Source organism: Stenella coeruleoalba (genome assembly GCF_951394435.1).
Source record: "Stenella coeruleoalba genome assembly, chromosome: 21".
In the NCBI taxonomy this organism is placed as follows: domain Eukaryota; kingdom Metazoa; phylum Chordata; class Mammalia; order Artiodactyla; family Delphinidae; genus Stenella; species Stenella coeruleoalba.
In genome coordinates, this window is record NC_137167.1 from 5,588,798 (window position 1) to 5,610,907 (window position 22,110).

The 22,110-nt window shown below is 34.6% G+C and overlaps 1 protein-coding gene across 1 annotated transcript in view; it reads right to left on the minus strand.

Moving 5' to 3' along the window:
- LOC307179804 (disintegrin and metalloproteinase domain-containing protein 18-like) overlaps window positions 1–22,110 on the minus strand; it is a gene marked incomplete at its 3' end in the record, with an annotated part of 77,641 nt that overhangs the window by 45,464 nt on the left and 10,067 nt on the right. Inside the window, exons 5-11 of the mRNA XM_079909456.1 lie at window positions 22,013–22,089; window positions 20,802–20,979; window positions 18,072–18,137; window positions 14,906–14,977; window positions 14,534–14,700; window positions 13,689–13,770; window positions 220–356 (exon numbers count right to left, since the gene is read on the minus strand). Coding sequence (XP_079765582.1) covers window positions 220–356; window positions 13,689–13,770; window positions 14,534–14,700; window positions 14,906–14,977; window positions 18,072–18,137; window positions 20,802–20,979; window positions 22,013–22,089 — 779 coding nt within the window. The remainder of the gene's footprint in view (window positions 1–219; window positions 357–13,688; window positions 13,771–14,533; window positions 14,701–14,905; window positions 14,978–18,071; window positions 18,138–20,801; window positions 20,980–22,012; window positions 22,090–22,110) is intronic.

Consider the following 22,110-nt stretch of genomic DNA (forward strand, 5'->3'; position numbering starts at 1 on the left):
CTAATTCCCTTGAGTGAATATTTCATTATCATGGGGTTTACCGCTTTCTGGAGTCTTATATCATGTGAACAAATTCATTAGTGTGATATCTCTTCAGGCACAACATTCCTTCCTAATTTTTGACGTGGGATTGAGTATAAAAAATAAATTCATCATGTCTTGTAAACAACCTCACAAATAAATGTGTGAAATAAATTCAAATGAAAAAACAAGGCTTACACTGCTTCATGATTCATTATGCACATAGCGCTTGGACAGGAACATTTACGGATGTCATCATATGTTAATCCTATTTTAAGGCCAAGCAGTTGAGCTATAATAACGGAAAATCCCTCCAATGTTATTGCACCTGGATACTAAGATAAAGAAGGTTGAAGAGAAAACCATTATATAAGAAGAAAACAAAAGCAAGTAATACATCAAAACAGTTTTGTTCCTATAAAATTTTATATTTTAATACCTTTTCATGTTGACCATATTTTATATTTTATTTTGATAAAATAGTTAATTTATTAAGAAGCATGATATAAAGTAAAATGTAATTAAACTACCAATATCCTCTGGTGTAAAATTAGGCATGCCCAGATTCTATAGCCTTAAGCACACTTAGTGTTTCTGATGTAAACAATATAAAACACATTTATTTAACTTTCTTATTAAATCAATTCATTCAATTAACAATTATTAATTCAGTATACACATGTGTCAGGCACTATGATAAAAGATAAGAATATAGTGGCATGCATGAAAGAAAGGACTTTGTCCACACTTGCAGTTATATTACAAAACTGGAGAAAGAAAACTAGTAGGAAATTAATAACGAACTCCCCAAATACAGAGAGATCATGAAAAGTGCTCTGAAGAAATGGAGTGCTCTAATAGAGAATTCTGAGGAGGGGTATAAGATACAGATAAGATACTTAGGAAAATCTGTTTGTGGAATTGATGTTTAGGCCAAGATAGAAAGTTTGGAAAATGACCCAGCCTCATTAATAGCGGTAGGGAGCTTGTATGGGAACCTGTTCAAATGCTGTAGTATAATGAGTGAAGTGAAGGAATGACAGAACAGAAGTTCGAGATATAGACAAGGCCATGGTAAAGAAATTTGAAGTGAGATGTTACCAAAAAAAGATTGGTGGTAGTGCAGAGTGGCATTTCATATGATTTAACCTGGATAAATAAACTGTGATACTTTTCTCATATTTTTAATCATTACAAGAAAAATTCTTAGAACTTCTCTAATTTTTCTACATCAATAAAAATACATAGTGAGTAAAACTGAATTAATACCTAAAAGAAAAAATATTGTGTGTATGTATGTGCATGTGTGTGAATGAAAACATAGAATATTATCTAGCAACATGGAAAAATGACTTAGTAGGTACCCTCTCTTGAAAAAAAGGGAAAATCCCAGTGTCAGGATTTGAAAGGAGGCTAAAGACAAATCAGAACATGAGAGATGATATCTGGCTAACCACCAGGTTTTAGGGCAAGATATAGGAACCAGAAGCTGGACTTTTAATGCCAACACACAGAAAGGAGAAACAGTCTTATACTTTCATATTTATATAGTTGAAAACAAATCTCCTGTATAAAGCCATGCTACAGAATAAAATAAGCCCTTAATTATACTGTGCAGGAAGAGAAGGTAGATTACACACAAAAATTAATAACAGGAATAAAAAAGGTGACATCAGTAAAGATCCTCAGATTAGAAAGAGCTATGATGTGCAAAAGAATGAAATTGGAAACTTGTCGTATACCACTTACAAAAATTTACTTGAAATGGATTAAAGACTTAAACATAAGACCTGAAACTGTAAAAGTTTTAGAAGAAAACATATGGCAAAAGCTGTTTGATATTGGTCTTGGAAATGATTTTATTGGATTTCACATCAAAAGCACAGGCAACAAAAGCAGAAATAAACAAGTGGGACAATATCAAAAGAAAATATGTCTACACAGCAAAGGAAACAATCAACAAAATGAAAAAGCAACCTATGGAAATGGAGAAAATACTTGCAAACCGTATACCTGATGAGGTGATTTTAAAAATATATAAGGAGCTCATAGAACTCAACAGCCAAAAAGCCCCAAATAACTCAATTAAAACATGGACAAAGGGCCTGAACAGACACTTTTTTCCCCCAAATAATACATATGAATGGCCATCAAGTATATGAAAAATGCTCAACATCACTATTCGTCAGAGAGATATAAATCAAAACCACAGTGAGATACCACCTTCTACGAGATAGGATAGGTAATATCAAAAAGAGATAATGAATGAGGACATAGAGAAAAGGCAGCCCTGGTGCATTGTTGGTGGAAATGTAAGCTGATACAGTCATTGTGCAGAATAGTATGCAGTCCTCAAAAAATTGAAAACATATCATATGAGCCAGCAGTGCCACTTCTGGGCATAGACGCAAAGAAAATGAGACGCCTTTCTGAACTCCCATGTTCACGGCAACATTATTCTCAATAGCCCAGGCTTGGAAAGAACCTGCATGTTCACCAGTGAATGAATGGGTAACGAAAACGTGGTAGGTATACAGTGGAATGTTAGTCAGTTATAGAAAAGAAGGAAGTCCTGACATTTGTGACAACACAGATGACCTTGAGGGCATTATGCGGAGTGAACTAAGTCAGACAGAGAATGACAAACACCCCATGATTTCATATGTGGGATCTAAAACAAACGAACAGAAAACGAAACGGAAACAGACCCAGATACAGAGAACAAACTGGTGGTTAGCAGAGGTGGGGACTGCTGGTGAGATGGGTGAAATTCATGAAGGCGATTAAAAGGTGCTGACGGAGAAAGACAAATACTGTATGGGATCACTTACATGTGGAATCTAAAACAAAAAAAAAAAGACGAAAACCACTGACCTCACAAAAACAGAGAGAATGGTGGTCCCTAGGAGCTGGGGAATTAGGGAAATGGGAAGAAGTTGGCAAAAGGTTACAAACTCTCAGTTATAAGATGGATGAATGAGTCCTGAGGATCTAATGTACAGCATGGCAACTATAGTTCCTAATACTGTATTATATACTTGAAATTTGTTAAGAGAGTGGATCAAAAGCACTCTCATAAATAAAAAAGGTAAACTATGTGAGGTGATGGATATATTAATTAATTTAATTTTGAGAATCATAAATAACTTACATCAAATGATCACACTGTACACTTTAATTATATTAGTATTTTATTTGTCAATTATACCTCAGTAAAGCTGGGGGAGGGGGGCAGGAAGAGCTGTGGTGTGTTGTGCACGTGTGTGCGCACAAATACAGGAAAAACATAGAGAAGAAAAATGAATATTGGACAGTTTCAACAGAGACTTGGAATCTATAGTATAGAATCTAATAGATACTTCAGGTCATGAAGAAATTGGAGCCTGCCGGGCATTAACAGAAGCTTGCAGCATTGGTCAGGAGTCCATGCTCAAAGGAAACTAACTCTAGAAAGAGACAGTTTTTGTGACGTTTAGACTCAGGCCAGGTGTAATAGACATGGCAAATGGGTTCACAGGGAACTCATGGAAAAAATGTTTACTATTTCTGGCCTGGAAAATATAAATTGTGAATAAGAGGAGGAGGATGACTGCGAAATACACAAGCAGAAAGCTTCAGAAAGAAGACCCTCCAAATTCTGACCCCCACATTTCTGGCTGAGTTTTGAGACACTCATACATGGAACAGCCTCAACACAACTGAAGATCTCAGCTGAGGCTAGAGCTGTTGTTCATGATGAAGAGCTGCTGTTCTAAATTTAACCAAGAGCACTGCATGACAAAACAAGCAAACACAAAATCAACCCTCATCAGAGAAAAGCATCAGAATCCAGACTCCCTATGAATGTTACAATGTTCAAGGTAACAAAGGATATCATTGAAAAGGCCATGAAAACTGAATTGGGGTGTGAACAATGGCCCATAAAACTGATCCAGAATGTGTATTTTAGAAAATAAACTGTCTTCTGAAATGGAAGATTTAAAGAGAAATCAGTGTCTCCTGACATAATTCTCAGAAATATCCTGAATACAGTCCAAAATTACTCATCATACCAAGAATCAGGAATATCTCAACTGTAATCAGAAAAGACAATCAACAGAGAGCAAAACCAAGATGGTTCATACATTGCATTCTGCAACAAGGATTTTAAAGTAACTACCATAAAAATGCTCCAACAAGCTATTACAAAAACTGTTAAAAGAAATTAAAAAACAGAAAATCTCATCAAAGAAATAGATAATATAAAAAGAACCAAATGAAAGTTTCAGAACAGAAAAATACAATAATAAAAAAATAAATAAAACCTCAATAAATGAACTTAGTAACAAAATGGAGATGTCAAAAGGGAGAATCAGTAAACTTAAAGATTGATTAGGGGCTTCCCTGGTGGTGCAGTGGTTGAGAATCCGCCTCCCAGTGCAGGGGACACAGGTTTGAGCCCTGGTCCAGGAAGATCCCACATGCCACGGAGCAACTAAGCCCGTGCACCACCACTACTGAGCCTGTGCTCTAGAGCCCACGAGCCACAACTACTGAAGCCTGTGTGACACAACTACTGAAGCCCACACGCCTAGAGCCCATGCTCTGCAACAAGAGAAGCCACTGCAATGAGAAGCCCGTGCACCACAACAAAGAGTAGCCCCCGCTCGCCGCAACTAGAGAAAGCCTGCGTGCAGCAACGAAGACCCAAGGCAGCCAAAAATAAATAAATAAATAAATTTATATATAAAAAAAGATTGATTAGTATAAATTATCCAATCTGAAAACAGAGAGAAAATAGTTTTTTTAAAAAATTAACAGAAATACAGGAGCAGTGGGACAATAACAAAAAAATCTAACATTAATATCGTTAGCGGCCCAGAAGAGGAGAAAAAGTGCATAGAAAATCTCCCAAATTTGGCAAAAGACACAAATCTACATATGTAATAGATTCACAAAACTTCTGACAATAAACTCAAAGTAGTCCATGGCCAGACAGATCATAATTACATGGCTAGAGAAAAATTTTAAATGCCTTGAAATCAGCCAAAGGAAAACAACACATTGCTTATTCAGGAACAATGATTACTATGACAGAGGATTTCTCATCAGAAATAAATGGGACAGAGGATGTAGGACAATATTTTCAAAGTGCTGAAAATGACTTTCATCCTGCAAAAATATCCTTAAAGAATAAAGAAGAAGTGAACACATTCTAAAATGAAGAGAAATTCAGAGACTATGTTCCAGTATCCCTGCTTCAGAGCTATAACATCTGTAGTGAAGAAAGAGGAACAGAAGGGATATTTATATGGGAAGATATAATAGACTATTTTTCTTCATTTGACTTTTTTTAAAAAATTATGTTTCAGGGTTAAAGACAATGTACTGAAAAGTAATGTTTCATCAAATTATATCATAAAATTCCGTTTTATGATTATATACATGATTTGGGACCTAAAATATGGTGTTAACATTTCTATATTCTACTTGAAATGGTATAATGCTGGTACACAAACTTGTGTGTATGTGATTGTGTGTGTGTGTAATCGTAGTACAGAAAACATGAAAAATGCTTTACAAAGAGAAATATTGAAAAACTCTAAAAATCAGAGATTGATCGTTTCTGTAAAGAGACAGGACATATTTGTGTACTATATAGTGTCTGTCACAACTATAATTCTGATGTTGTATCAGGAAAGTAGTCATAGACAGTAGGTAAACGAATGGATATAGCTGTGTTCCTATAGAACTTTATTAACAATATATGTGGTAGGCCAGATTTGGCTGATGGGTCACATTTGCTTATGTCTATGATGAATAAATCAAAATAGAATACTAAAAATTGTTCTAGTATCCCAAATAAAAACTGGAAATGCCAACGGAGGACCACAAAAAACAAAAAGATAAAACAGAAAACATATACTAAGTTGACAGACTGAAATACAAACATATCAACAATTAGATTCAATGCAAACTGTCTAAACATACCGATTAAAAGCCATAGATTTGCAAAATGTAGGAAAAACCACATGTTCCAGCTATATGCTGTTTACAAGAAACTCACATAAGAAATAAAGATGAAAGTAGTTAAGAAAAAAGATTTAGTATGTGAACATTTATCACAAGAAAGTTGGAGAGGCTACATTAATAACAGGTGAAGTTAACTTCAGAGCAAAAATTATCATGGACAAAGGATATTATATAATAAAAGGTTTGATTTGCCAATAAAATATAATAATCTTAAATGTTTGGGTACCAAACATAAGAGCTGCAAAATATATGGAGCTAAAATGAATACAACTGAAAGAATAAATACACACATACATAATTTAGTTGGAGACTTCAACAACTCTCACAACTGAGAGAAGCACTAGACAACTGGATATTGTTTAGAAGACATGAAAAATACTATCATACTACAATACCTATAAACTACTCAACTGCAGCATGATATACATCTTGTGAGTTTTGTAACATATGTAGCTTAAAGCAAGGTGTTTATGGACTTCAGTGATTGCAAGGTTTGTACCCATGACATGAAGTAGCACAATTTAACACTCTGGGAAAAGTTAAGTCAATCACTCAAGGCTGGGAAAAAGAGAACCCAAAGAGAGCAGATGAAATAATTCCTGGAAATCACACAGAACTGGGAATAATTGCTGGGCACACCAGCCAGAATAGAAACATTCATAATTCATGGGGCTTTGGATAGAGGGACTTAGAAGTCTACTGTCTCCTGATTAGTCTGGAACAAATTCACTCTGTATGAAATGCCTCCTGCTGCCACCTGAGAATATTTGAAAGAATGTCTGGACAGGATCAAACTCTTTCCAAGCAACTTGACTGTGTCCTAGGATAGGAAAAATAACACACACACACACACACATGCACATAAATATGCAGCAACCAGCAAGGTATAAGTCAAAGTAGGCAACCAAATAAAATGTATAAAGCAGTAGATATCAGTGAAAAGGGCCAAGTAGGTAGCTCCAAGGACCTACCTGCTGCTCCACAAAAATACTGAAAATTTGAGAAAAAAATCGTCAGCATCAAATTTGTCAGAACTCTAGAAAATAGTAAAAGATTTACAGCAATCAAGTGAATGCTGAAACTAGAAAAAGGCAACTTGAGAATTTATAACTTGTATTTTAAAACACTACTGGAATATTAGGTTAAAATATTTATTAAGATTTTTTTTATAGACAACTTAAAAATAGTAGGAAAGCACTGTGGCATTTTCACTTCCTCAAATCCTGCCCCAATCTCCAGCATGGATTTATTTCTGGGCTCTTCATTCTGTTCCATTTGTCTATATAGCTGTTTTTATACCAGTACTATACTGCTTTGATTACTGCAGCTTTGTAACATATTTTGAAATCAGAAAATGTAATGCCTCCAGCTTTGTTCTTCTTGCTCAAGATTTCTTTGGCTGTCCCGAGTCTTTTGTGATTACACATGAATTTTAGGACTGTTGCTTTCTATTTCTGTAGATAATGCCATTGAGGTTTTGATAAGGATTCACTGAATTTGCAGCTCACTTGGGATAATATGGACATTTTAACAGTATTAATTCTTCCAATCAGTGGATATGGATGTCTTTTCATTTATCTGTGTCTTCTTTAACTTCTTTCATTTGTGTTTTAGAAATTTTCACCTCTCTGGTTAATGTTATTCCTAAGTATTTGATTGATTGTTCTTGATGCTATTGTGAATGGGATTGGTTTATTAATTTCCTTTTTCAGATAGTTCATTGTGTATAAAAACATGACTCATTTTTTTTTTTTTTTTTTTTTTTGTGGTACGCGGGCCTCTCACCACTGTGGCCTCTCCCATTGCAGAGTACAGGCTCTGGACGCGCAGGCTCAGCGGCCATGGCTCACGGGCCCAGCCGCTCCACGGCATGTGGGATCTTCCCAGACCAGACCACGAACCCGTGTCCCCTGCATTGGCAGGTGGACTCTCAACCACTGCGCCACCAGGGAAGCCCAACATGCCTCATTTTTGTATATTGATTTGTTTCTGCAAGTTTACTGAATTTGTTTATTAGTTTTAAGAGTTTTTTTATTGTTGTTTAATATTTAGGACTTTCACACATATGACCATGTCATTTACAAACATAGATAATTTTACTTCTTTTCCAATTTGGATGTCTTTTCTTTCTTTTTTCTTTCTTTCTCTCTCTCTGTTTTGTTTGTTTGTTGGGTTTTTTTTTGTCTAATTGCTCTGGCTAGGACCTCCAGTACCATGTTGAATAGAAGTGGTGAGAGCTGGTATCCCTGCCTTGTACCAGATCTTAGATGGAAAGCTTTCAGTTTTTCCCCATTAATTATGATGTTCCCTGTGGGCTCTTCATACATGTCCTTCATTGGATTGAAGTAATTTTCTTCTACTTTTGGAAATTTGTTGAGAGGTTTCATCATGAATGGATGTTAAAATCTGTCAAATGCTTTTTCTGATTCTATTGAGATGATCATGTGAATTTTCTCTATAATTTTGTTGTCATGGTGTATCACATTGAATGCTTTGCATATGTTGAACCTATGTTAAACATATGTTGCATCCCAGGAATAAATCCCTCTTGATCATAGTGTATAATACTTTTAATATGCTAAATTTGGTTGAATTTGGTTTGCTACTATTTTGTTGAGGATTTTTGCATTTATGTTTACCAGGGATATTGGTCGTAGTTTTTTTTTTCCTGTGGCATCTTTGGCTTTGGCGTCACGGTGATGCTGGTCCCATAAAATGGGTTTGGAAGTGTTCCTTCATTTATTTTTGCAAGATTTTCAGAAGGAATGGTATAAATTCTTCCTTGAATTCTTGATAGAAATATCCAATGAAGCGATCTGGTCCTGGACTTTTCTTTATTAGGAGGTTTTGGATTACTATACTAATTCAACCCCTTATTTGTTATTGGACCGTTCAGTCTTTCTGTTTCTTCTTGATTCAGTGTTGTTAGGTTGTATGTCTCCAGGAATTTATCCATTTCTTCCAGGTCATCTGATTTGTAGGCATAAAATCATTCCTAATACTCCTTTATTATCCTTTTAATTTATCAGACATCCATTGTAATGCCTCCTCTTTCATTTCTGATTTCATCCATTTGAGTCTTTTTTTTTGCTTAGTTTAGATAAGGGTTTGTCAATTGTGTTTGTCTTTTAAAAAAATCAACTAGCTTTGTCAAAATTTTCTATTGTTTTTCTACCCTCTATTTAATTTATTTCTGCTCTAAGCAAAGTCTTCAGAAAAACAGAAATGGAGAAAATATAACTCATTTTATGTAGTCATTATTACCCTGATATCAAATCCAGAAATAGTCAATATCAGAAAAGATAACTAAAGTTCAATGTAACTCATCAACTTAAAGGCAAATTTTCTTAAAATGTTACCAACTCAAAAGGCAACAATAAATTTAAAAAAGACAATGCAGGAATGCAAAGCAGTTTCAACAACTGAAAATCGGTCAATAATATACTCACCATATTAACAGACTAAAGAATAAAAATCATATGTGTCTCAATAAATGTAGAAAAAGGCATTTGACAAAATTTAACATCAATTTCTGGAAGAACAAACAAATAAAAAACACTAAACACGTGGGAATCAAAAGGAGCTTCCATAACCTGATAAAGGACTTCTACCAAAAATCCTATGACTAACATTGTACAAAATGGTGAAAGACGATGCATTTCCTCAAAGATTGGGAAGAAAGCAAGGATTAGGACTCTCACCATTTCTACTTGACAACGTAATGGGGATTCTACCTGGTGGAATAAGTCAAGAAAAAGAAAAAGCATGCATATTGAAATGAAATAAATAAAATTATCTCTATTCTCAGATGAACTAATTATCTACACAGAGAATTCCAGTCTATCAAACAGCTCATATAACTAACTGTCTTTCCCAGCCTACAGAGGGTAGTCACCACAGGAAGCATAGATAAAAGTTGGGTGAGTTTGATGGACAGCATAAATATACTCCAATAGCTCCATGTCTATAAGACAATGAATTCCTTTCTTTTCATTACACCAAGTTCACAGCAAATAGATGACCACTGATCACACATGTCAGTCAATCAATAAAATGATTAAAACCAATCCCAAATGTTTGAGCTGGTACCTCAAATCCAAAATCTCAAGTACTTTCACCTATATTAATAAATTTAGTATGAATCAAATATAATTCTGTTCTTCTTTGTTTAGAACCATTAATATCTATTCCTTCAATTGTTCCCCATTTCTTCGGTTTATAAACTGTTGCCTTCCAGGGAAGCCCTCCCAACTTTTATTTTCAATCAGTGAACATAAGGGCTGACGGGAATAGAGCAGGGGTCAGTAAACTATGGTCCAGAGACCAAGTCTGGCTTGTGACCTATTTTGGTAAAGTCTGCAAGTAAGAATGTTTTTTAAGTCTTTTAAATAGTTGAAAAAAATCAAAAGAAAAACACTATTTTGTGGCAAATGAAAATTATATGAGACTCAAGTTTTAGTAGTGATACATTAAGCTTTAATGAAACATGGTCTTGCTCATTAATCTGTACCTGTCTACACTGACTCTTGCACAGATCACATGGCCTGCAAAGCTGAAAACATTTACTATCTGGCCCTTTACTTACAGTTTGCTAATCCTTAAGATAGAACTTGAAGTGAATGTATCATTATAAGGCATCCAACTCAAATAACGTCATTAGAGGATCTCTAAGCAAGAGAAGCTAGAAGGCTCACCTCACCAGGCAGATGAGGATCAGCTACTACAAAAAAATCCTTAGACAGATTTGGGGTTTTAGAATTATCAGATTCGTCTTGCTTGGTTCATCCAATGTTACCATCCCAAATCTAAAGTCTCACTCCTTTCCAATTAATACCCTAATTATAAAATAACAGATCTGGTGCCACCTTGCATTTTTAATTCTGCAACGTGAACAATTAATCTGGGGTGTGATTCTCAGCTATATTTGCCTAGTAGTTACAAGAAAAAAAGAGATTATTTTAAAGCCACCACAGGATCCAAGAAGAATTTAATAAAAGCAAATGAGTAACAGGTAACAAACAAATTATTGTTGAAGCAACAGAGGATGATGAGGCAACTCTGAGACTAGAAAAGCAGAATGTTGCTACCAACGCCAAGACTGGTTGGGTGTATGAATGAGGAACTGTCATTAGAATTCATAAACAAGTGCTGATAAGCAGGAGGAAAAAGCACAGAGGGAGGGGATGTTTCACACGACCAGGAAGCAATGGCTCTGAGGCACTGCTCCAGGCAGGGCCAGAATGTAAAGACACTATGACACTTCCCTTCCTCTCTCCAATCATCCACATTTGCTGAACATACCCAAAAGCCAGAAGCCAAAGAAGCCCAGGGAATATATTGTTCTTATGATGTAATCAGAGCAGGTAATAAGCAGAAAATGGATCTGAGAGCACCTAGTGAGCGACTGATCCACAATATAAATATTAAGAAATATTAGAGGATGTAGAAATAAAAGAAAAAATTTAAATAAGAGAAAAAAAATAGATGATGAGTCAAAATGCTCTCATATATAATTAACCAAGTTCCAGAGAGGAAAGGGAAAGAAAAAGATTAGCAAATAAATAATATTGATATAATAAAATTTCTCAGGTCAGACGTAAATTAGTATCCAGATTGAAAGGGCATCAATATAACAAGCATATTGGATGATAAAAGATACCTCGCAATGATAAAAAGATCTTAAATGTTTCTGCAGAGAAAACAAGCAGACCACATACAAATAAGTGAGACTAAGAATGGTGTTAAATTTCTAAAGAGAAAGTAAAAGGAGAGGACTTTTAAAATTCCAAGGTGCAATTATTTCAAAACCGAAATTAACCAATCTTTTAAAATAGCTACATTTTCTTTCTTTCTTTTTTTTTTTTTTGCTATATGCGGGCCTCTCACTGCTGTGGCCTCTCCCGCCGCGGAGCACAGGCTCCGGACGCGCAGGCCCAGCGGCCATGGCCCACGGGCCCAGCCGCTCCGCGGCTCGTGGGATCTTCCCGGACCAGGGCACGAACCCACGTCCCCTGCATCGGCAGGCGGACTCTCAACCACTGCGCCACCAGGGAAGCCCTAAAACTGCTACATTTTCAATGACGCAACTCCCAAACAAGTTACTACCCACCTACTTTTTCAGTAAATTATAGGAGTGTGTATTCTAACCAAAATGAGTAAGCAAGCCAGGAAAGAATACACATATTCCAAAGGAGACAAGACAGAAGATTCTTAAACAGCTATGCAAAAAGTCCAACGTAGATTGGTTTAAAAAAAAAAAGATACATCTATAGAGTTAAAAAAAACAAAAGGAATTTCTGAATCATGTAGGAAAGTGGAGGCAATTTATAACTTAATTAAAGAATTTGGACAAAAACAGTATGATGTAACTACTAATCTGGGAAGAACCAAAAGTTATGCAATAAAGGCAACAATCTCAGTTCATTATTTGCCTCATCAGAGAATTAAACACAATTCTAATAATCTGTATAATTATAGAGAGGAAGAATGGAAGAGGCAGAATGTAGAAATGATGAGCTATTAGGATGTTAAATTCTGACTTCAACATGAGAAGTCAATAGATAATGCCTAAATTTGAATACTCAAGAAATTTAATGTGCATATTATTTAGAAATATAGAGTAAAAGAATGAACACACTATTCCTACACATACAAGCATGAATAACTATCACAGACGTAATTTTGAGCAAATATGTGGCAGACACACACAAGAACACACACTCTATTATATCATTTACAGAAAGCTCAAAGAAAGATCAAATTAACCAGTGATTAAGTGTCAGGATAATGGTTTTCTTCAGTATGCGTAGAAAGTGAGAGGAAGCATGATTCTTCTGAAGTGTTGATAAGATTTTACTTCTTGATCTCTGGGATGTTTATACCTATGTATTGACTTGGCCAAAATTAATTGTGCTATACACTTACGACTTGTGCAATGTTCTCTATATATGATGTACTTCAATAAAACTTTAATTTGAAAGGAAACAGACATTAAGTTGTATGCCAGGAGGGAGAGGTTGACAAAAAAAGGGGAAAGAGGATTCAAGGAGTATAGATTATGCAAAGGACTGATTTAGTTGTTTTCAGTATGTCTTGTAAAACGATTTTTACTCATAATATGTGCGTTACTTGATAAAAATTTTGAAAGAAAAAATAATAGTAGTAGAGTTATATGTTTCAACATGTATACATCTTTTAACAAGCTATTCAAAATAGTTCTGAAATGATACATAAAGAAAAATGCTGAACAATAATATATAGTTAATGGATACATATATTTGTAACAATAGTATGAAGTATGCAAAAAATGGCAAGTATGAAATCATGACTTTTGTTATTTCTTGAATTTGAAGGAGACATAACAGGAAGCTTTAACTTTTCTCTAAGGTTTTATGTCCTTAGAAAATCTGATGCAAAGTTAGTAGCCATTATACCTGGCTGGTGAAGGGGTATATTAACGTTTGTTCATATTATTTCCCTATGTTTGAAATTTATGATTAAAACAACTTTCTGAGATTAAAATAATGTTGTCCCAACAAAATAATGATAGAGATATAGAGAAAAAAAATCAAGTTTACTTAACTATGTAAAATAATACTTTTAAAATACAATATAAAGTTAAAAAAAAACAGTAAAGAAGGATACAAATTACATACCATAGCAATACCTGCATCACAGCTTTTATTGCATATTGTGCCAGGAAATGTTGCTCCCACATATTTAGGCTGTTTCCTGTAACTACATCATTATAGTATGGCTTTCTTATTAGCATGGTTATTCAGAACAATTTATTAGCTTATTTATTAAATTAAATCTCCCATAGAATTTAAAATAATTTGTCAAACATATAATTTTTTATCTGAATAATATCTAATATATTATACAAGGTGCTCAAATCATTGAAAACTGTAATTCACTTTAATGCCAGTTTTCTTTCCTAAACTAACTCTTTGACTTGATACAATTTTATTTATCTCAAATTCTCCTCAGTTTCCCTTATTCAGCATTCACTGTTTTGGTCACTAAAAGTTAAAACGAAAGGGATTTTTAATCTGTAGAAAAGAAATCTTTCCTGTTCTAAAGATAAGCATTTTTAAAAATTAAATGTAACCAAAACACTCAAATCTTTCTTTATCAAACAGTAGACATGAAATGTATTCACATAACAAGGTAATGTTAACTGAATAGTGTCAATTTTACATCATTAGTAAGCTGAGGCTTGTATGTATTCTATAGTATAGTTGATATCATAAAAGTCATGAAAGACAGACTTTTTTGCATAGATTATACTCCAAAATATTTTGTCATATAAGTGATTCAGGTTATTTTATTTTTATTATATTTCCAACCACACTATCACCTCAATGGCAACAGCTATGTTTTCTTTAATATTTTCCAAGGGGCCTACAGAAAGCTGAAGAACACAATAAAGGCATTAAATTATAAAATTAATGGAATTATTTATGTATATCTCTTTATTAATGTAGAACATTGTGCTTACATAAGTAAGAATGTTACGTCATGGGGCCGTAGGATAAGATAGTCCTGTTTCCATGTCAAAAATCTTTGTAATAAATCATCAGCATCCCCATTAGTAGAAATTTGGTTTTTATCTGACCACAATTCCAAGGAGGATAGTATCACAGTCAATTTGAACTGACTAAACATCTAAAAATAAGATTTACAGTATATTTATTCAAATAACATAAATCATTACATCAAAACAGTACAAAAAAATAAAGAAAAAGTTCACTTGATTACTTTGGATATTAAACCAAATAAAGGGCTTTAAGTCATTAATTTGTCATGATATAATGGAAAGGTTTTCAATGACTTTTTATAAAATTGTAAATGTAAAGAAGTTAAAACTTACTGTGTTGACAAGGCCAATAAGCTGAATCATTTTCTGCATTACAGCCATCGTTTCTGATCCCATATAATCATGCTGAAAAAGAAATTTTTATGATTCTTTAAAAAATGTGAGTGACAGCAATTTTTTTTTTTATGACAAATATATCTTGGTGATACCAGGCAAGAAAACCATAGGATCTGTCAGACAATTTAAAGCATACTAACATAAAGATGATAATATTTACAATAAATGAAAACAAACAACAAAAAGAAAAAAAATCATACTTGGGCATTCAACATAGATTCTCACTTGTTATATATTTTAAAGACATTGTCCAGCAGAAACAATTGAAATCCTCAAGAAGTACTAAAATAACTTCACAGACCCCTCTGTATTATAAAGGGATTTCTTGAGGTAGACATTTTCTATAACACAGAGGGAATCAACCACAGTATTTCCCATTGTATGCTTAGTAATTGAAGAAGAAGCAAATACATGAGCATTAAAAAAAATCAAAATGCTCAAATAAATCTTTAAGAAAAAAGACAGAAATTGTAATGATATAAAGTGAAGATTATGTGGAATGAATGATTCAAAAAGGTTTGATAAAGAACAAGATGAAATAGGGTAAAGGAAAAAAGAAAGAATTTTTCCTCTGAAACTCATAAATACATTTTTTAAAACTAAAGTATAGTCGATTTACAATCTTATATTAGTTTCAGGTGTACAGTATAGTGATTCAATATTTTCATAGATTATATCCCATTCAAAGTTATAAAACACTGCCCCTATTCACTGTGCTGCATTTCAGTCATCAAGTAAATGCTAATAAAAACCACAATATGATCTCAGTATTCATACACCAGAATGGCAGCAATTTAAAAAAGACTATCAATACCAATTACTTGTGAGAATATGGAAGAACAAATTGTTATAGTCACTTTTGAAAACTATCAATATCCTCTAAAAGTAATATACACTAACCCGATGATATAACAATTTCACTCTTGGGTAGATACTCAAAAGATATTATGTCTACCAAATGGACATTCTTCCAAGGAAGACACACAAGTGGCCAACAGGTACACAAAAAGGTATTCAACATTACTAATCCTCAGGGAAATGCAAATCGAATTCACAGTGAGCTATCACCTCACACCTGTCAGAATGGCTATCATCAAAAAAAACAAGAGCTAACAAATGCTGGTGAGGATGTCGAGAAAGGGAACGCTTGTGCACTGTTGGTGGGAATGTAAATTAGTACAGCCACTATGGAAAACAGTATAACGGTTCCTTAAAAAATTAAAAAAGGAACTACCATATGACCTGACAATCCCAATCCTCAGTATACATCCTAAGGAAATGAAATCAGTATCTCATAGAGATATCTGCATTCCCATGTTTACTGAAACATTATCCACAATTGAAACATTATTCACAATAGCCTAGATACAAAAACAACCTAAGTGCCCATCAACAGATGAATGAACAAAGAAAAAGTGGTATATATGTGCAATGGAATATTACTCAGTCATTAAAAAGAAGGACATTCTCCCATTTGCTACCGCACAAGAAACCTGGAAGGCATTATGCTAAGTGAAATAAGCCAGCCAGAGAAAGACAAAAACTGTATGGTATCACTTATATGTAGAATCTAAAAAAAAAGTCCAATTTCATAGAAACAGAGAAGAGAATTTTGGTTTCCAGAGGCGGAAATGGAGAAATGTAGGTCAAAGGGTACAACCTTTCAGTTATAAGAATAAGTTCTGAGGGTCTAATGTGCAGCACAGTGCCTGGAGTTAAAAATATGGTATTGTATACTTGAAAGTTGAAAGCAAATCTTTAGTCTTCTCACCACATACACACACACACACACACACACACACACGGATAAAAGAGTTAACTATGTGAGGTGATGAATGTGTTAATTATCTTGATCTTGGTAATCAATCCACAATGTACATGTACATCAAATCTTCACATTGTACAATTTAATTATATACAATCATATTTATCAATTATGCCTCAAAAAAGATGGAAAAATATTAACTGAATTCGTCAGATGGTAAATATCTGATACATTCAAAGAAAACACTGTGACCAGAGAGGCTACAGCTGGTTAAAGAGAGGGCAAGGCAGTTAGGAGGTGTGGCCAAAGAGACCCTGGCCTAATCTGGGGATGAGGATGCAGGCAGACAACACTGGGCATCCTAGGCTAGTCTGGGGTTCTAATCGTATCTAAGTCACATTTAGAATTAAATATTTATATTTGAAAATAATTAGAAAATTCCATTACGTCTTTGAAGTTAAGGAAATTTTTAATTATGTTTAAAGAAAGAAGAGAGATAGACATCCTATATAACACAGGGAACTATATTCAATATCCCGTAATAAACCAGAATGGAAAACAATAAGAAAAAAAGAATGTCTATATGTGTATAACTGAGTGGCTTTGCTGTACAGCAGAGACTGGCCCAACATTGTAAATCAACCATACTTCAATAAAAAAAAATAAATAAATAAATAAAATAGAGCTTCCCTGGTGGCGCAGTGGTTAAGAATCCGCCTGCCAATGCAAGGGACACGGGTTCGAGCCCTGGTCCGGGAAGATCCCACATGCCGTGGAGCAACTAAGCCCGTGCGCCACAACTACTGAACCTGAGCTCTAGAGCCTCTGAGCCACAGTTACTGAAGCCCGCGTGCCTAGAGTCCGTGCTCCGCAACAAAAGAAGCCATTGCAATGAGAAGCCCACGCACAGCAACGAAGACCCAACACAGCCATAAATAAATAAATTAATTAATTAATTAATTTTAAAAAATAAAAAAGGAAATCTCTTTTTTTAAAAAAATTAAATAAATAAAATAAATAAATAAATAAATAAAAATGTCTGGAGTCTCAAAGGTAAATTACCCCAAATCGGCAATTCCGTGTTTTAATTTTTCTATCAACATTTAGCAAAAAGTGTAGCTACCTTTCCATGATCATTAGAAATATTAATTTAGAAACCTGTAAGACAGCTAACAATATTAAACATTTCCATAAATTGGTTTCATAAAGTTAATACTCAGAAAAGTTTTAACATTTCAGCTGATGTTCTCTAGGTGATAGTAATAAAACATTAAGCTTTAAGAAAGAAAGAAAGAAAGAAAAGAGAGAGTGAGGGAAGGAGGGGAGAGTTTGACTTACCAAAGCTTTATCCACTATAATGTGCATTTCTAGATACTGGGGTAATAGTTCTGAAAGAGTTTTTTCCTGAAAGGAGAATTTATCAAATGTTAACATGTTTTGAATTTGTTAAGCACAGAGAGTGACATGTAAAGGAAGCAAAAAGGATGTATATAAAACCATCAAGAGGACTTAACAATATAAATTAATTGTAAATCAGAAAATTTACTTGAAAACAGATTCCAGGTTTAAGGGAATCCCAGGGAGCCTGATAGCGTAAGGTGGGAGTCTAGGTACTCACTATTAATACTGCGTAAGAGAAAGTGAATAGCTCTGTAGTTCCAGAGCATAGGCTGTGTGCCCCACTTGATATGAGGTAATAATCCTTGATTGTGCCAAGTCAGTCAGCTATGAATCAACAATTTACTACATCGTCATTTAGTACTCTAATGGTAATTTCTACATGAGCTATATTTCTAACACATTGAGATACCATTTCACACACAGATATTTTAAGGAAACCAAAATTTCTTCCTTGACCCAAGTGCATTGGTAACTAAATCGAAGAGTAAGGAGGATACAAAGATTGGGTCTGTCATAAAATATCTTAGCTTACTATAAATAAACAGGCAAACAAACAAACTGGACTTGACAGTAGAGCCTAGGTTTATATTTCCATAGGGAAGCAAATTACGCCTGCATCTTATATATGTATATACTGAGATGCTGACTTTTCCCTTTGTGTTCAACGTTAACTTTAAAGGTATTCTGTATTTTGGTTACCCTTACTGTGGCTGTATAAAAATATAAGTCAATGTTGACAACCGTGTCTTCTGCACTGCAGCTTGATTGAGTATAATTATAACTTACGTGTGCACCATAACCAATTTCGAGCATGTTTCTGCACAGTAGGTTTCATATTTTAATAACAGCATTGTTTTTATCCTATTTGCCTTTCCAAATTTATATTCTTATTTTCAAAATAATAAGTAAAAAATGTAACTTTGATACCTATGTTTTAAAACAAACTTATAATACTATTCACCATAACGTCAGGCATCACTTTCAATAAAATGAACTTCAAAATTCATTTGTTTTTAATAGGTTATCTTTATTTCCTTTTGTAAAACTTTGTGTTCATTTAAAAAAGAAATAAGTATTGAATCATAGAATATTGCCAAAATAGCTCACTATATCTCATGTATCATTCACTCAGTTTCCCCCAGTGGTTACATGTTACAAAACTATAGTATGTTTTCAAAACCAGGATATTGACCTGGTACAGTGTGTATGTGTATATCTCTACATCATATTGTCCTGTGTATGTTTATATAACCAGCACTGCAATCAAGATACAAAACTATTTTATCACCACAAAGATTTCCCTTGTTGTACCTGTTTAAAGTCAGATGAGATTATACAGTCAGAGGAAGAGAAAGAAAAAAGAATGGAGAAAAATGAACAGAACCTCTTCTGTTCCTGTAGGGCACTTTCAAGCACACCAACATGCATATAATGGGAGTAACAGAAAGTGAGGGGATAGATAAAAGGGCAGAAAGGATCTTCAAAGAACTAATGGCCAAAAAGTTCCCAAATTTGATGAAAAAAACATTAATTTAAACATCCAAGAAGCTTAATGAACTCCAAGTAGGATAAACTCAAAGGGATCCCCTCAAAGGTATATCATAAGAAAACTGTCATAAGGCAAAGACAGAGGCTCTTGAAAGAATCAACAAAGAAGGGACTCATCATGTACAAGGAATCCTCAATAAGATGAATAATATTTGATTCTTCATCAGAGACCATGGAGTCCAAAAGACGGGGAACTGAAATATTCAAAGTGATGAAAGAAAGAATTCTATATTCAGCCTACAAGTAAATTAAGAGAGTTTAATAATATACAAATGATTAAGTATTCTAGAAAGATATGTCCCAGTAGTATGTAAAGCTATATGTCAAAATATTAAAAGTAATTTTACCAGGGTAGTGGTAACTATTCTTCCTATATTCCTAAATTTTATTCAATAATATGCATTTTTGTTGGAATAAAAATGGAAAACAAGAAATATTACATTATACATCATACAACAATAAGCTTGACACACATTATTGCATATTTCCATGGATTTTAGATGGAATATGGATGTTTCATTTACTGCTGTAGAAAAAAGATACCAAATTTTATATTACTACTCAACAGCTAAGTAGTTCCTTTTTTTTTTTTTTTTTATTTTATTTTATTTTATTTTTTTGTGGTACGTGGGCCTCTCACCGTTGTGGCCTCTCCCGCTGCGGAGCACAGGCTCCGGACGCGCAGGCTCAAGCGGCCATGGCTCACGGGCCCAGCCGCTCCGCGGCACGTGGGATCCTCCCGGACCGGGGCACGAACCCGCGTCCGCTGCATCGGCAAGTGGACTCTCAACCACTAGCGCCACCAGGGAAGCCCAGTAGTTCCTTTTCATGATTTTTTTTTTTTTTTTTTTTTTGCGGCACGCAGGCCTCTCACTGCTGTGGCCTCTCCCGTTGCGGAGCACAGGCTCCGGACGCGCAGGCTCAGCGGCCATGGCTCACGGGCCTAGCCGCTCCGCGGCATGTGGGATCTTCCCGGACCGGGGCACGAACCCGTGTCCCCTGCATCGGCAGGCGGATTCTCAACCACTGCGCCACCAGGGAAGCCCCCTTTTCATGATTAACACAATTCTACAGAAGTAATTTTATAGTGCGTCATAACATCCAAATTGTCTCAGTTACCTGTGAGTTTAAATGGACTTTATAGGGCTGGTCTTTCTGCCAAATATTGCTGTAATTTTCTGCTAACATTGGCATATCTGGATTGTCATTTTTCACTTGATAAATTATGTGCTCGAACCTTGCTGAAGATTCCAATGGCTCAATTCCATAGCTGATATTTTCAAACTGAAGAAATCCCCTGAATATTTAGAAAGCAGTGATATAAAAATCCTGCCTATGATCCCATCAGACCTATAATCCAAAGTGTTGTAAGAAATGAGAAACCATAGTGAGGTACATGTATTAAACCCACTCTCTTTCCCTGCCTTTTTTCAGCTACCATTAGTAACTGAGTAACCACATCTGCGTCAGTTTTTCTCACGTATTAAAAAACTAAATATACTGAAAAGTATTTTGTATTTTCTGTATAGTAGTCACATTCATTCAAGATGTATTAATTAAGGCCAAGTATTTGCTGGGAACCAAGACATTTGTTGAGAATTCCAAGAATAAAAAGTTCCTATTCTTACAGGGGTTAGAATAAGAGAAAATGGATATATAGAGTGGAGATCTAAAAAGATTAATATGCAGGAAAACCGCATTCAGAGAATGTCAGTTTTCTGAGTTGATATGAGTAAATTCTGGAAATCAGGCAACCAAAAGCGAAAGGAAGTTAGGAAGAGTTTTTTGCTCTGCTCTGGACCTGTCTTCATCTGATAAACTCACCACCTTCTTCCTCCCACTATCAATGACAAAAATCACTTATCCCTGCCCTTTTACCTCTGAGGTACCTTCTCAATTAGTCATTTTACGTCTGATACCAAGTACACCTACACTGAGAGCATACAATATGTGCTTAAGCAACTAATTAATATCATTTTCCATAACTGTTCCAGATAACTGATAGATAATACAACAGTACATCTAGGGAGTTGTTCTAAAGGATTTGGGTGGGGGGCTGTTTGTTTTGTTTTACTGCATCTATCTCTTTCTGCTCAATATCTTGAAAATATCACCAGTCAGGATTCCCTTGAATGATTTCATTTCAATTGGCATGACTAAGGTCCATTTATTAATGTTAATATTATTAATAAAAGTAAGGCCATCATGAAGAAAACGTTCAGATTTGAATTCTCCTTAAATATCCCATATTTGTGTTTTGCGGCCACTAAGTTTCATTTTAAAGTATATCCTAAGTTTTCATGTATAAATAGCCTCTAAAATGCTATTACCTGAGTCCAGAACAGATGCTGAGTGTCACGACTGAATTTGGAAAATCTGCAACGTATCCTTGGTAATGGCAATGCATCTGAAAAACAGTACAGAGTGG